The sequence below is a fragment of the Pezoporus wallicus genome, unplaced genomic scaffold (assembly GCF_028554395.1).
Source record: "Pezoporus wallicus isolate ANWC-B61680 ecotype Strahan unplaced genomic scaffold, APGP_CSIRO_Pwel_v1 contig_7910, whole genome shotgun sequence".
In the NCBI taxonomy this organism is placed as follows: Eukaryota; Metazoa; Chordata; class Aves; order Psittaciformes; family Psittacidae; genus Pezoporus; species Pezoporus wallicus.
This window is the reverse complement of record NW_026641702.1, coordinates 553,365-568,083: the sequence shown is the minus strand read 5'-3', so window position 1 is coordinate 568,083 and position 14,719 is coordinate 553,365. Positions and strand designations below refer to the sequence as shown.

The window sequence follows — 14,719 nt, the reverse complement described above, 5'->3', positions numbered from 1 at the left end:
AAGTTCTAAAGTTGCCCTAGAACTGATAGAAGTGTCTTTTAGTTCTAGTTCCTGAAGTGTAGAGGACCATATATCTACTGTATGTGGAAGTACCTTCATGGTCTACCATGGCTTTAAAGAGGTTGGTGCTGCACAGTCCAAAATCAGACAGAAAACTAGTCAGGTTATACCTCATTTCATTTTTGCCATGCTCTCAAAGCCAGTTCTTATAAGACAATAGCAATAGCTGGTTGGCCAAGATCTTCATAACTAATAACTTTGAAGTATCTCTTTTCCTTCAAATTTCAATTGACAGACATTAAGGATCTTGAGAAGGAATCTGTTTATGTGTAGTAACTCTTGAAAGTTATCCTCATTTTCACCAGGCCTTTGTTAAGGTTTTGCACTCTGAATTTAGATATAACTGATGAACTTATTGAAAAGTCCACACTGTTTCTTTCTTCTGCCTCTGAAGTGGACTCAGGCACATTTGCTGTCTCCTAGACCATGCCTCATGAGAGGATTACGAAACTAGTTAGCTCTTAACTTGTTTTGTTCTTAAATTCTTAAACCAGTGTGTGACAGATTGCCAACTCTTTTTGAAAGGGTAAAAGTTGTAAACATCTACTAGCCTCTGAGTTACTTTAAAGATTTAGAAAACACTTTATAAAGGACGAACTACAGTATTTATCTACAGAATCTTTTAATTACTGGCTTATTCATAGACCTGTTTCTTTACTTGTCTTGCAGGTGTGCCTGTATTTTTATAATAAACTGTACAGGGGAAATAGGGTGACTAAGGTGGATGCTGCGAGTTTCAATGCCTTTTCCTCACCTAACCTGCCTCCACTTGCAAATGCTGAGGTTGATATTACAAGTAAGCAACATCTTCTCTTAAGTCTTGTAATGTATGCCACATGCAACAGAACTCTAGCTGAGAAGAATCTGTGTCTATGTAGTTGAAATACTACTTTAAACTCAAAATCTTTGAAAGCCTTGTAGCTTTACCTGTTCTGAAACTGTTTAAATATTAGTAAGACACAATTTATGACTCAACTGCATTTATCTATTGAATGTAGATGTGAGCTAGCCAGACTGAGTTTCACTAAAGATCCAGACTAACCAGAGGGAGTGTTGCCCCTGTGTCATGAAAATGCTTGCTCTGAAGATAAAAATGAAGGAGTAAGGACTGAAAGAACAAAGAATTTAATCTTGTTAATGACCATGCTGGGCTTGAAAATCAGTCAAACGATTGCAGAGTACATGCAGCTTTGTTTGATTCATGTCACTGTGTAAGATGTTTTACTGGATATGTAGGAACTGTCTAAACTGCAAGCGCACTGAAAACACCAGACCCAGAATATGCACTGGGTGAAGGTTTTCTTCCCCCAAAGTTACTCAGGCTCCCTATAATTCCTATGTTTCTGTTTTTTTAGGAGGGGAAAAACTGCATGAAGATTTCAATATCCATTTGCAAAGTCATTATCACACTTGGTGTCTGTTCTTGCATAAATTACACCCTTTATATGAAGAGAGGAGAGACACATTTGGAATCTAGCCAAATGAGGAGTTGCCAGAAAGCATACTAAAGGACAATTTTAAATCCATTATGTTATGCAAGCTGGTTTTGGGTAGGGTAGGTATATTAAAAGGGAGTAGCACTTGGTGACAGTCTCCATTATCACAAAAAATAGGAATACAAGGGGGTTCCCAAATTCTTTTGCTAGGTGCTATTAGTGGCAGTAGGAGATGTAGCCCTCTGCCATGCAGCATTCCATTCTGAATGGTTTCTACTACTAAAGAGAGACATTCTGCAATTTGGAAAAATAAGCTTATCCCTTCCACCTAATGAGTGGGAGTTATTTAAAGTTTCAGGACCCAAGTGCTGTGTTTGTAGCAGCCAGATACAAACTGAGGAAGCCTGTGAAATACTGTAGTGGTCCATAAGACATCTCTCAGAGAGTCTGCCATGTTGTATTACTGTGCTGTGTCCAATTTGGTGTATTTGAAATCAAGAGGAATACTTTCAGTTGACTGCTGCAGTAAACTGGGGAGAATCTTATTTCTTGGGTTTTTATGAACTGCATCAAATAGGGTATAAATAAATTCCATTTACTGACTGATCAGTAATGAAATCAAGCTGTAAATTGTATGCTATTTCTGTCTTGGATTTAAATGAACTGTTCTGTGATTCCTTGCTTATATTAGAAAAACGAGAAAGTTATTAAGTACTTCCCTTGGCCTGTATTGGGTCCCATTATATTTTCAGCAGAATGCCTCATTGAGATCAGTGGGGATTTCTGATTTTAAAACTGCTAGTGTGATAGGCTCTATTTTTACTTGTTTCAGTTGATTACCCAGTTAGAGTAGAATCATTTATCCAAGATGATGGTGTCAGTATTGAAGGATTGTTTCATTTTGAAAAAAACACAATTTATAGTACAGGCTAACTACTAGTGCTGCTTTATTTTGTCCAGAGTAATTGTTTGAAACATAGCTGTCTCCCTTGAGTTTGCTTGTTCAGTCCTCATATGAGGCTTTCACAGAGACAAGGAACCACTTGGGCTTTTCAAAACAAACCAAATAGATCTAGTATCTTTTAACCTTTTTTTGTTCTTTTTTTCCCAAATGGCTTTGAGTAATATGCCTTAATCCTTCTGTAGACAGGGCTGACTCTTGCTGCTTCAGCATTGTGGAAAGCAGCCTGAGGATGCCAGGAGGAGTAGCCCATGTGCAGAAACTCTTCCTCAGGCTTCCTGGTTCTAACAAAGCTGGGAATGAAAATTACAGAGAAGCAGAGGGGGAGAGGTGACAGGATGGAATGTAATGGGATCATGGTTTGGTATACAAGAATAAGGACAAGACATGCTCTTTGAGGCTAGGCATACTGTATAAAAGCAATGATCTACTTCAGTGCCGAAGAGGAGAGGGAGAAGCTTAGTTCCTTTTTCTACTCTAGCTGCTGCTCTTTTTTCATTTTTGGTTTCCATACTTCACTCTGTTACCTCCCAGTAGATTTTTGATCCTATCAATCAGCTGTGTTCTCGGCCAGATCCTAAGACACCTAAGAGTCCCATTATCCAGTTTTAGATGAGCAAGTGTGTCAGCTTCTTTAAGACTTTCAATTTAGCACAAGAAAAGCCTGGAAGAAATGAAAAATTCTAGCTCACTCCTGAGATGAATAAGAAACCTAATGCCGATGGGAAATACTTTTGCAGGAGAATCAACAATCTTTGTATGAAATGGATAATATAGGAATAACAATAAATGTTTCAAAAATCTTAAACTGAAGAGACCTTGCCTTATTTCTCCAATATTGTGAAAATAGGAGAAACAAGGAGGACTACTTGAATTGAAATGTGCAAAGATTCTCATTATATTTCATAACTGGTTACTCTTCTCTATTCTTGATTGTCCTAATGAAGCATATATGAAACTTGCTTTCTTCATCACACATTCATGTAACTTCTGGGAGTGGTGCACATGTACAGGACTGTGTGATGAGAAACATAGCTTGTGCAGGGGATGAGCAGAGCCTGTATGACTGTGCATGTAAATGTGGTACAGCATCAGCAGAAGGTTAGAAGGCCCTTTTGGGCTTGTCTACCCACCAGTCCCATTAGAAAGAAGCTACTCATCACTGGCCAAGTCTGTGTCCTGGTTGGCAGTTCTAGTTATTTATAGTAAGAAGCCCAGGTCATTTATATATTAAGGCAAGTGCCAGCTCTCTTCAGTGAAGTGCTTTTGGTCCCCCGCTCCCTTGCAAGTAGGCATGTTGATTCTTGCAACACCGCCATTCAATTTCAATATTAATTTCAGAAGATGTGTGTCGATTGTTTTACAACAAAGTGCCAAAAAAGGGGATCTGTGTTATTTTGCCTCCTTCAGGAATTTGCACTCATAGGTTGGCCTGCGCTCCCCACCCCTTGGCTGTCGCCATGAATCATAATGAGCGCCAGGGCAGCTTATATAATGGTAGGGCTCGCCCGTAGCCCTGCAGAGAAGGATGAGAAGAAAGCGTTGCTGTTTGTCTGGAGCTCTGCAATCACAAAAAGCTGTATTTCTTGTTTGATTTCATAACTTGGAGTTCAGTCACCACTCCTAAGGGAGGTGTCGCTCTTAGTTGCTGCTCTCCCATTATAAGTTGAAACCTGCATTGTGGCATAGGTGCTGTTTAACAACGGGGGTGGTGGGAGGTGGTGTGTGTTGCTGCTTTCTAGACTGTGTAGAGCTGCTTTTCTCTTTTCTTTTTAAGTCAGGTTGATGTTTTTTTTCTTCACTAACTGTATCACCGTAGTGGTGGGTGTGTGTGCGCGTGTGCGTGTGTGTGAAAGAGAGAGAATAAAGCTGAAGAAGATAAGGATGTAACTTTTTGAGCTGTAATTTTAAAAGCTGTAGTGTTTGGTACGGAAGGGGAGATTGGAAACAGTGGAGTATTGTTTATGTGATGGTTTTGTTTGGAAGAAAAAACAAAAAAGCCTTAATATCTTGAATGCAGTCTCCTTGAATAATGAAATCTTTTCTATCACAAGCCATTTTGGATACAGTACATAAATAGCCATTACCTCTTTATATATGTACATTGCGTTATAAACTTCTTTTCTGCTGTGCAACAGTAGTAGCTAGCTTACGTTTCTTCAGGTTTGTATCCATATTTACATAACGCTGTACACTATATCAGTTAAACTCTTTACAAGCGCAGACCATCGAAGTCACGACAGGTTACTGTTTTCTGTGTTGTGCCAAAACTAAATAGCCCTAATTATTCTCTTATCCATAGGATAAAAAACTGTTATGAACACCAATACATATGTTTTTTTGCACTTCACCTGCTTGTATCTGAGTTTCTTATTTAAGATCTGTTAGTGATTTCTAAGATTTTTTCTTTTTCCTTTTTCTTTTTAAATTTATTTAATAAAAGAAGATTGCTGTGGACTATAGGCTGCAAGATAGCTGGTTTATTCAGTACAATAGAGATACTTGAACTTAGCTATGCGACATAAATATTCTTTCTTTTTACGGATGTAGTCTTTGTGATGGAGGTTGCAGAGTGTGGTCTGAATTTTTTTTCCCTGCATGGTGCTCTGTTTCACAACAGTTCTGAATAAATCTGAGATGAAGTTGGGCTTTTATGTATATTTGTTTGTCTTTGACTTTTGCATTGTACTTGCGTTTTGTTCTGCCTTTTAGCCTCATTTGTCTAATGGAAAGCTGACATTTGTGGAGTCTGCAATACCAAGCATGTTACATAGGCTGATGGGGTTCATGACCAAGAGAATGTTAACTTGGGGGCAATCTTTAGTGTGTTTTTTTAATATAACTTGGAATTACATCACTGTACTATGTCTGCATGCATTACATTTATCTTAAAGAAGATAAGGGTTTTGGTAGCGCGTACTTCAAGAGTACAGGTATAGGCCTGGTATAGGTCTGTCTTCTGAACCTATCCTCTGATCTCCCTCCTTGGTGTTCTACTTTTGGCAGTATCTTAGTGATCCATGCCAAGGCAGGTTCCCTCAGTTCACTCTTCAAGTTCGTTACAGGCATTAGGGATGCTAATAGTTGCCAAACTTAGTAGTATGCTTTTGTGAAGTTTTGGCAGGGACTCCTAGCTCATGGAGGATAAAGGAAAGAAGCCTCTAATACAATTTTATTGCCATACCTTCTTATAGAGGAGCCTGCTTTTAAAGAATTAATCTGACTGTTAGAAGGTTGAAAGGATTGGATTTATTGCTAAACACTGCTACTCTTAAAGCACAGTGCTCATGAACCAGTGTGGTTAGCCAGGCCTATGAACCTCAAGCAGAACAAATGCACAGCTTTCTGCACTAACCCGTGTACATCCTGCATGCCTCTAACTCACTCTGGAAAGCTCATGGAGACCTCTGAGAGCTCCTTGGCTAGCTACTAAATCCAGCCAGGTGGTTTCAGAACAGTGGTAGCCAGCTTAGCACAAAGAAGGAAACTAGAAATTGTCTATAGTTCTGTTCTCCCATTCTCAGGGCATTAGAAATCCATGTGCTGAAGTGTGGCTTGTAGGACAAACATGTTGCCATGCCAACTGCTTATGACCTGTTTAATGATGTATGGTATCTTTAGAAAGAACATACAGTGGCTCTAGTCTTATAGGTGATTGATATATTTCTGTCCTGATTTAATGGAATGCGTAGTTTTTAGTATCTTTAGTAACGGGGCAATAGAGCAGGCTTCAATGGAGACTTTTACTCTGATTTTTTTTGCAAGTGGCTGTCTGCTGATTGCAAGAGATTGAAACAGTAATTGGTGTGAGTAACTCTCCCCATGGCTGAGAGCAAGTCAGTATTACGCATGCAGATCTTTTATCTGTCTTGCTGCTTGGAAGTTTCTCCAAAATTTAAACAGCTTAAATCATGAAACAGGTAGCTTTATGCTATGGTTTACTTTCATTGAATCATGGCGCTCTGAGCTATCTGTTGGCCACTGTTTGTTAAACCTCTTCCACTGCCTTGTAGGAGCTGTCAGCCCAACGATTGCTGTGTTCCTCCACTGAAGTAGTAAAATTTTGAAATCAATAATGCATGACTTGGTTTCTAATAATGCAACACAAACAGACTATTAGTTAAACAGCTGGCTCCTGGCTCTAAATGTATTATCTGAGTTAATTGAATCCTTGCTATTTTATTTAATCGTTAGTAACTACCTAATAAACTCTGGAGGTGATTAACGGCAACAGTAACTGAATTTGTCATCTCTTATGTCTGGGAAGATGAAGGTGTGTTTTCTAAACATGAATCCAGGTTGGTATCATGCCAACTACATAACAAAGAAGTTCAGGTCAGTGTGTGACAAGTAAGTATCTCACCTGTGCTAGATCTGCACAGCGCTCTCTTGGTTGTGGCTTTCTCACTCAAAACTGGGAGAGCTGGCACTGACAGGACATGTTCAACATCATGGTCCCATCAGGTCTAGGACTCCGATCCTTTTCACAGCTATCAGACTTCTCTTTTGAAGAGGTTGTAGTAGAGCTATGCAGCTTTGTGTCTGATAAATAGTCCGTTTCACTAATGATCACTGAACTAAACTATTCATTTTGGAAGCCTTTGCTATAAAATGCTATTAAATTGAAGTAGCATGTATGTTAAATATCTCCTTGAAGGGCAACAACTAAGAAATGTTTATAAGTAATACTGGTTTACTTCAGAATCTAGACTATTTTGGAATTAGAGCTAAAATTTAACACAGTTGGGCCTGGCCTGGGTGTGGCCTTGAAGACATTTTGTGGCACCTAATAAATAAGGTGTGTTAGATCGGCTGCTATGGCTGCTGGCTTAAATGAGTCTTCATTTCTTCTTTTCAAAAATACATTGCCTTCCATGAATCCCCTACATAAGAAACAGTTTTAAAGACAATGTTGTAAGTATGAAGTGCTACAGGTGTACTTAATGTTGTGTCTTAAATTTAAAAGGCTATTTCTCTTAACAGTAAATTGGGAAACAGTGTGGAGAGCCAATACCAAAAAGAAATTTCGAGTTCACACCAATATGAACAGGAATGTTGGGCTTCTGCGAATCTTCCCAGGAATCACTGCTGCTGTTGTAAGTGTCACCGCTTCATTTTGGAAGCAGGTGAAGGGATGCTCAATACTTGATTTGCCAGCTGAAGTAGGGAAGCTGCATTGTTTGTAGCAGTGGTTGGGGTTTTGGAGGGAAGGGAAAGGATCTGTCTTCTTCTGATAAACATTGTTTTGAACATCAGAGAATTTAAAGACTATTTTCATATGCCATAAGCTATTGATAAAAGCTTCATTGTTTTTTGTGACCGTGTGAAATGCTCTACTGCTGCATATTGAGGCGTATTAGTAGATAGCTTGTCAAAGAATACACAAAATGGTGGATGGAAGAGAGTAATTATTTCTACAATTCATGCTTGGTTTTTAAGGTTCATTTTGTTTCACACTGATGGTTAACATGACCCTCAGCATTCCTATAGAGCTGAAAATGAGAAATGGGATTTTGCTGCTGAAAATGAGAGGTGGGACTTTTTTTGCCTTTAGAAATTATTTTGCAGAACTGTAGGTTTAGGTAGATTTGTCTTTAAATTTTTGTCTAATACCATCTCTGTTAAATTGACAGGTCTTTTGTGGCTGTTGCCATCTTAAATTGAATCCAGTAGTTTAAGCAGCACTCCTCAATTATATTACCTTCATTTTTAGGTCAATATGAACAGATGGAAAGGCAGAGGAATGGTATATTTGCAATAAGACTCCAACTGCATAGTTAGCCTCATAGGGGCTTACAGTGTATTGCATTTAGCATATGCGATCAGCAAGGAAACATTTAGGTTGTTTAAAATACGTCTTTCTGGGAAGAAGACTTTGCTAGGCACTCTCTTACAGTTAGGCACAACAGCTACCTGAGTAACAACTGACCCAGAGTGTATTAGAGCCTCTTTATTTTTTAATCTACCTTGAGTTAAAACAATTAGGTTTTGAGTTAAAAAACTCCAGGCTTCATTAGAACATTCTTTCCTGAAAGGTGAGACACTCTCTCTTAGGCAGACATTTGTTAACAAAACTCTTTGCTGAAGTAACAAATCTGTGCAGGGTTAGGGGTTCTAATCTCAATTAATAATTCTACATTTATTTTCTAAGGGTAAATCTTTTGCTCCACCATGGTGCAACGGTATAGCCTGCTAAAGGCACTTGAACAGTAGCATCCTTTTTCACACCAAGGTCATGACTGCAGAAAATAGTTGATTTTAAAATATATATCTCTAGGAATTTTAAAGGATGCTATAGAGTGAAATTCACATTTTTTTAAAGCTTATTCTGCAGTCCCAGTTACTGCAAATGGGGAGCACAGAAAGGCATGAGAAGACTGTAATGCATGAGAGCCTGTAAGACTATAATAGGAATAGACCATTCTTGAAAATGCTATTGCCATACATGAAAATCTTAATGTGACTTAAACACACCTTTTGTTTCTCTTCCCTGTTTTATTTTTAAACAGGTAAAAGCGTTTCTTCAGCCTCCAATTGAGGGAATTGTACTTGAAGCTTATGGTAGTGGCAATGCCCCAAACAATAGAGAAGACTTGCTGGAAGAACTGAAGAAAGCCGCTGAACGGAAAGTAGTGATTCTAAACTGTACCCAGTGCTTACGAGGGTCTGTCAAAACAGTCTATGCAACAGGGCAGGTAAGGATTGTGCAATAATTTCAGACTCTATTGCTGTGTAAAAGAACCATCCCACTGGTACGACTTGATTATATACTTCTGATAGTCCCAGTATATAAAACCAAATTCATTACCTGTAGAGATATTGCTCATAAAATAACTATATCTCAAAAATTTTAAAGTTGAAGTGTTTAAATACGTATCTGGAAACAAGATCCTGTTGTTCCTGACCCCAGTGGTCAAAACGGTCAGCTCAAATCCCACATTAGTGATTGCTTGCGCTTGTTGCATGCAGCACTCCAGGATACATTGCATTAGATAGGTAGTGTCTCCCCCAGAGGGATTCCACTGAGCTAGAAGCTAGCTTAGGGGTCAGATGATCAAATAAATATTTGGTAGGCTAGCAGTTACTTAGCTACAATGTAGGATCATCAAGAAAGTCTGCAAATACAAGCAATATTCCAAATTTTTTATTAGACTGAAGTACAGCTGAATCCAGTGACACAATGGAGAGCAGTATGTAAGGAAGTTTCTGTCTTGCAGAATGGAAATCAGCTGTGTTTAGCCAATGCAGGCTAGCCTAAAGCAGGCTTTGTGCAGATACTGTTAATATCCAGGGTATTTTGTAGTGAGTTTCTCAATTGTGTATTAAGATGTGACATCACTGGCACTAATAAGAGCTCAAAGCCATGTAAGAGTATGTGTTGCATGTGGTAGTGTGGAGGAAGCTGGTTTAACTGGCCTTTATAAAAAAACCTAGCCATTAAATAGCCAAGAAGCACTGCCGGAGGGTGACTCATCCCCCTCTTTTAGACACCTGGTTTTGTTGGGAGCAACCATGCCTCTGCTAGAGCCAGCCTCTTCATTGACTGTAAGGCAAACCTAGGTACTCTAGTCTGGTGCTGAAACCTTCCTCTTTTAACATTGGTTTTGACACAGCTTTAGGTTATATTTGCTTCAAGAACACATAGTCTGTTTTGAGGAGAAAGAAAAGGAGACTGTAAGAGTTTCTTTCGACCTCTTCAGTATCCAAGCTCAGTATTTTCTGATATGGGCAGTTATTTGGGTGTTGGTAAAACTTTTGCATAACTTAATGGAGGAGTTTTGAGAAGTTAACTTTTGCAAAGATGCCATGCTCTGAAGCAAGTAGGATAGGAATACATGGATTATATAGAACAACACAGGGAAAGAATAAAGCAGTTAGGTCAATAAGAGACACCAAACTTATATTTGAAAAAGCAACATGAGAATGAAGCCTAGCTTTTATGTGATCTTCTGCTTGAAATGAACTTCTAAAATGTATGGAAGGAAGAGAAAAACCTTTTCCATGCTTTGGTTAAAAGATTCTTCAGCTGGACACCTCTAAAATGGCTTTTTGCACTCTGGTCCAGACTGTTAGGCTGAATTGAAGGATTCTGCTCAGGTCTTACTGAACTACTTCAAGGCTATGTGGAAATGGGTTTACTTCTGGCTTCTACTTTTTGTATGAAGCATGTTTTATGTTGCTTCAGTATCCATTGGTGGAGACTGCCCTGTTTTCTTGGCATCTTTTGAATAGAACACTGACAATCCCAAGTCCTATGAAATTACTTCACACTTGTTCTTTCATTGCTTTCTCCTTTTCATAAGGAACTGCTCAGTGGAGGAAGTACCATGGATTAGTGCTGGGAAGTTGTTGTAACATTCAGTTTACTCTGATTTTTCTTTAAATAAAATCTTTCACAGGTCTTTGCATGTGGCTAAGCTATTTTTTACTCATTCAAGCTAGCCAGGTGGGTCAGCTGAGTCCCTGGTTTCCCTTGAAGTGTATGTTTTAATTAACTGAATATCTGGCCTCTGATCCATCTGCACAGTAGACACTTATAATTGAGGGGAATTTAGGTATAGGAAGGAAGCTGGGAAATCCCTTCCTCCTCCTCTTTCTCAAACTGAAAAAGCCCTAACAGTCTTTGGCTAGGTCTGCAGTACAGAAAGTATTTCTCAACTTCCTTTTATGTGTTTTCCCATGAGGAAACATATATGGGCCTTGCTGACCATGGCAAAGATCCTTCTGCTTTTTTGCTTTGTTTTAAATATGTTTGGGGTTTTTACTACCAGGAAGATAAGTTAAAAAGGACATCTTTTTCAGTTGTTCTTGTAAAAAGTGTGTAAACTATGTATTTTAATTGTATGTTTTAAATCATACACTGCTAGTGCGGCCTGAAAGGATCTGAAAAATTCCTGCTGGGAGCATGCTGTAGTGCTGGAGTTAATCCAAAGCAATGCCCCATAAAAGAATGGTAAATATGTCTGTGTGAGAACAGCCTACTTGACAATGTTCAAAATGCCACTGGGTTAAAGCAGAGTAACTGCAGCTTTTCAATAAAGGGAATCTGACAACTCTGCAGATAGCTGATACAGATCTGTAAGCTTTCCCTTTTAGCATAGTAAGTGACCATGGCAAGCGTTTAGTTGAATTCTTATGTGTTATTGCATGAAAAGGAATTTAAACCCATTTTTATTCATCTGTTTTTAGTATTTGCTCAGTATTTGATAACTAAAATTACAGTGGCAGTAAGAAGAGCAAGAGAGTGGAAGCACAGCTGCATATTGTGTTCTGTGTAGCTACTCATCATTCATATAAATTTTCTGTACATGCAGGTATTCCTGAATGTTATGCTAATTGGAATCATTATTCCTTTTTATCCAGACTCTCGCTGATGTTGGCGTAATTCCTGGAGGTGATATGACGCCAGAGGCAGCCCTAACTAAACTGTCATACACGCTCAGCAAGAGTAAGCTTAGCTGGGAGGAGAAGAGGCAGGTAAATATTTCAGTGTAACCTCAAAAGGCTTTAACTTTCTCATCTACTGTGCTGACTTCAGCTTAGCTGAATGCCTTGAGCTTCTGTCTTGCATTTAAAAGCAAATGGTTCTAGAGCGATAATGTGAACAGGGCATGTTTTTATCCTAAAGGAAAATACTGATAAGCAAATGAATGTATGTAGATTGGGAGAGAAAAGAATTCTCTGTATAAGTCAGGTAAAAACCATCACCGAGCCATAAAAGTGCATCTTGAAATGGTGGTAGGCTACCTTGGACATTTCTGTACTAAAAACCCATATGTAGAAATTTACATGGAAGACAGAATCCTAACCCTACTGACGTCAACAAAGATCTTGCCATTGATCTTAGTGTGGTAAAAGATTTCATCCAAGACTCATTTACACAAAGCTAATTCTGAAAATAAATATTGCCTACAGCTTCTTCCTTTACAGCATTACTCATGACAGGGTTAGGGTTTGTTTCTCTAAGAGGATATACACTTTATAAATCCATAAAAAATAGAGGATTATTCTAAGGACCAACTGTAACTGTTTTTAAAATCACAACCCCTTTAACAATGTTCTTACTGTTCATTGTGCTTAATCAAGACTTTTTTTCTCAAATTCTATAGTTATATATCATGTTCCTTTTATACAAGGATCATATAGCTCTGAATTGGATAAGGGAGCAGCAGTCTGCAGGAATGCATGTCTTTCTGTGCTCACATGCAGTGAAATCATAATCCTGACACTGTCAGAGATGACATCATGATGAGTCACTCTCTAGACTTAAGCACTGCATGCACATGTGTATCTTAGGATGTTCTGTTTTTATTAAAACTGAAACAAATTTGATCATTATTTCATGTTCAACATCTTCCAACCAGTAGCAGCTTTTCAAACAAACATATTTGGATACCTAGGATGATAAGTAGGGTGGCTGGAAGTACCACTTGTCATGCTTAGAAACAGTTTCAGACTCTGAGCTTTTGGTTGTTTGCCAAAGCCCTGGCTATGAAAAATGAGAGGAGGAGCTATGTGGTTTTTTTGGTGAGGATGGCAAGAACGTACTGTGTGCAAGAATATGCTTGACAGGAGACAAAATGCTGTGTGAAGAGTAATGGTATTGCATGTGTTTGTGTACATACACTTTAGACACCCAGGCTTTTCACTGATGTCCCTCTGGTACACTCGCTGACCCTGGAACAAACTGGCCTGTTTTTTTTTAATGCAGACTTTAATTTTCTTGCACAGAGAATTATTTGACCTGGGACAGGAGTGACTTTCCCAGCTGGCTTCCTGCCTAGGTGTGTGAGTTAAAACTTAATTTGAGATCCACTTTGCTGAGGTGAGATAGCTGCCTTACTCAGGTGAGGACTTGGAGATAGGATGTTTAAGGTACCACCGGCATATGGTACTCCTGCATCTTCATGTGCTGCCCTTTGGAATGTGTTAGGCAGTTTTTCTGTGGTGGTACTGGAACCTCCTTTGTATGGTTTGAAAAACAAAATAACTTTTGCAATTTCTTTGAATTAAGCAGGATCAGTTTCCTCATTTGACTCATTGTACATACCCACAAACAATTGTGTTGGCACAAGTAAGGAAGCAGCATGCTGCACTGCCTGGGCAGGAATGAGTGGTAGAGACCATGAGAAGAAGAAAGCCTGGAAATATGTTGTCTGTGGCAATATCTTCAGCTAAACATATCACCAAACAATAGTCTCCCAAGAGACGGAAGCTCTCCTGAAGCCGTTGTGGTTATTTTAGGATTCTCTTTCAACATGAAGAAGCAAGGAATGTGCCCCCAGACACATGCAAATGGCTGCAGAGCTGGTAGGACTAAGGCACACAGGGCTTTCCATTGGGTGCATTTAGCACAGGTGCCAATTGCTAAGGTTACCTGCGCAAAGCAATGATCTCAACCTGTCAGACTCTAAAAGTGCGCCAAAGCAGTTGGTATCCTCTGAGTTACATGCATATGGGACTCTTCCAGCAGACAACTACAGTGTTGTCAGCTCTTGGAGGTTTTTTAATAAAGGGCATGCCTAGACATAAGTAAACCTGGGGCATTCCTCCTTCCAACATCCCATCTGGTTTTTGCAAACTTTCACAATCCTGCTTTTTAAAATTCTAATTGAAATAACTACGTCCTCCTTTATAGCTGCATCAGCAGCCTTTTGTCAAACAGTGCCAATATGTAAAATTGTCAGAACTGAGGAATCTAGTTGCTTTTTCTTAATGGCTAGCTTCACTCTCTGTTCTCCAGGTTTCCCAGAACCTGTTTTGGAGTATTTTCATTTCTTTATTGCCATATTCAAGCACTTGCTATACATGAATTGGCAGACTTTTTGTTGGTTTGGTTGTAGGTTGTTTTTTTTTCTTCCTGGTTATATTATTGCATGCACCCATCCTGTAAACTGTTACACGCCTGGTTTAATACAGAATTACTAGAACTACTGTAGACTCTCTGCATTCAAAGCTGGCTCTGTGGCCAAATTTTAACAAAATCTGGGCTAATTAAGCCATTTGAAAACCCACTGAAATACATGACTATTCACAGGCAGCACTTGGCTTTGTTTTGAGGCCTACATACAGAGTCTGTGTAGGAGTATTGAGGTTTGAGATTGCTGGCAAAAGGCAGCATTTCAGAATATTCTGCTCTTCAGCCTCACTCTGCTAATTACTTACTATCTTTGTGTTTTTAAGTAGGCTGCAGCTTCCCCCCCTAGGAAACTTTTGTCTGCATACACTGAAAAATGGGGTGTTTTGTTATATGCTTATTTTT

At 39.0% G+C, this 14,719-nt stretch overlaps 1 protein-coding gene across 3 annotated transcripts in view; it reads left to right on the top strand.

Moving 5' to 3' along the window:
* The window catches only part of ASPG (asparaginase), a 50,199-nt gene that overhangs the window by 14,353 nt on the left and 21,127 nt on the right, over positions 1 to 14,719 (top strand). For all 3 annotated transcript variants that reach the window (XM_057424997.1, XM_057424995.1, XM_057424998.1), the window contains exons 6-9: positions 730 to 856; positions 7,441 to 7,553; positions 8,967 to 9,152; positions 11,821 to 11,934. In XM_057424997.1, coding sequence (XP_057280980.1) covers positions 730 to 856; positions 7,441 to 7,553; positions 8,967 to 9,152; positions 11,821 to 11,934 — 540 coding nt within the window. The remainder of the gene's footprint in view (positions 1 to 729; positions 857 to 7,440; positions 7,554 to 8,966; positions 9,153 to 11,820; positions 11,935 to 14,719) is intronic.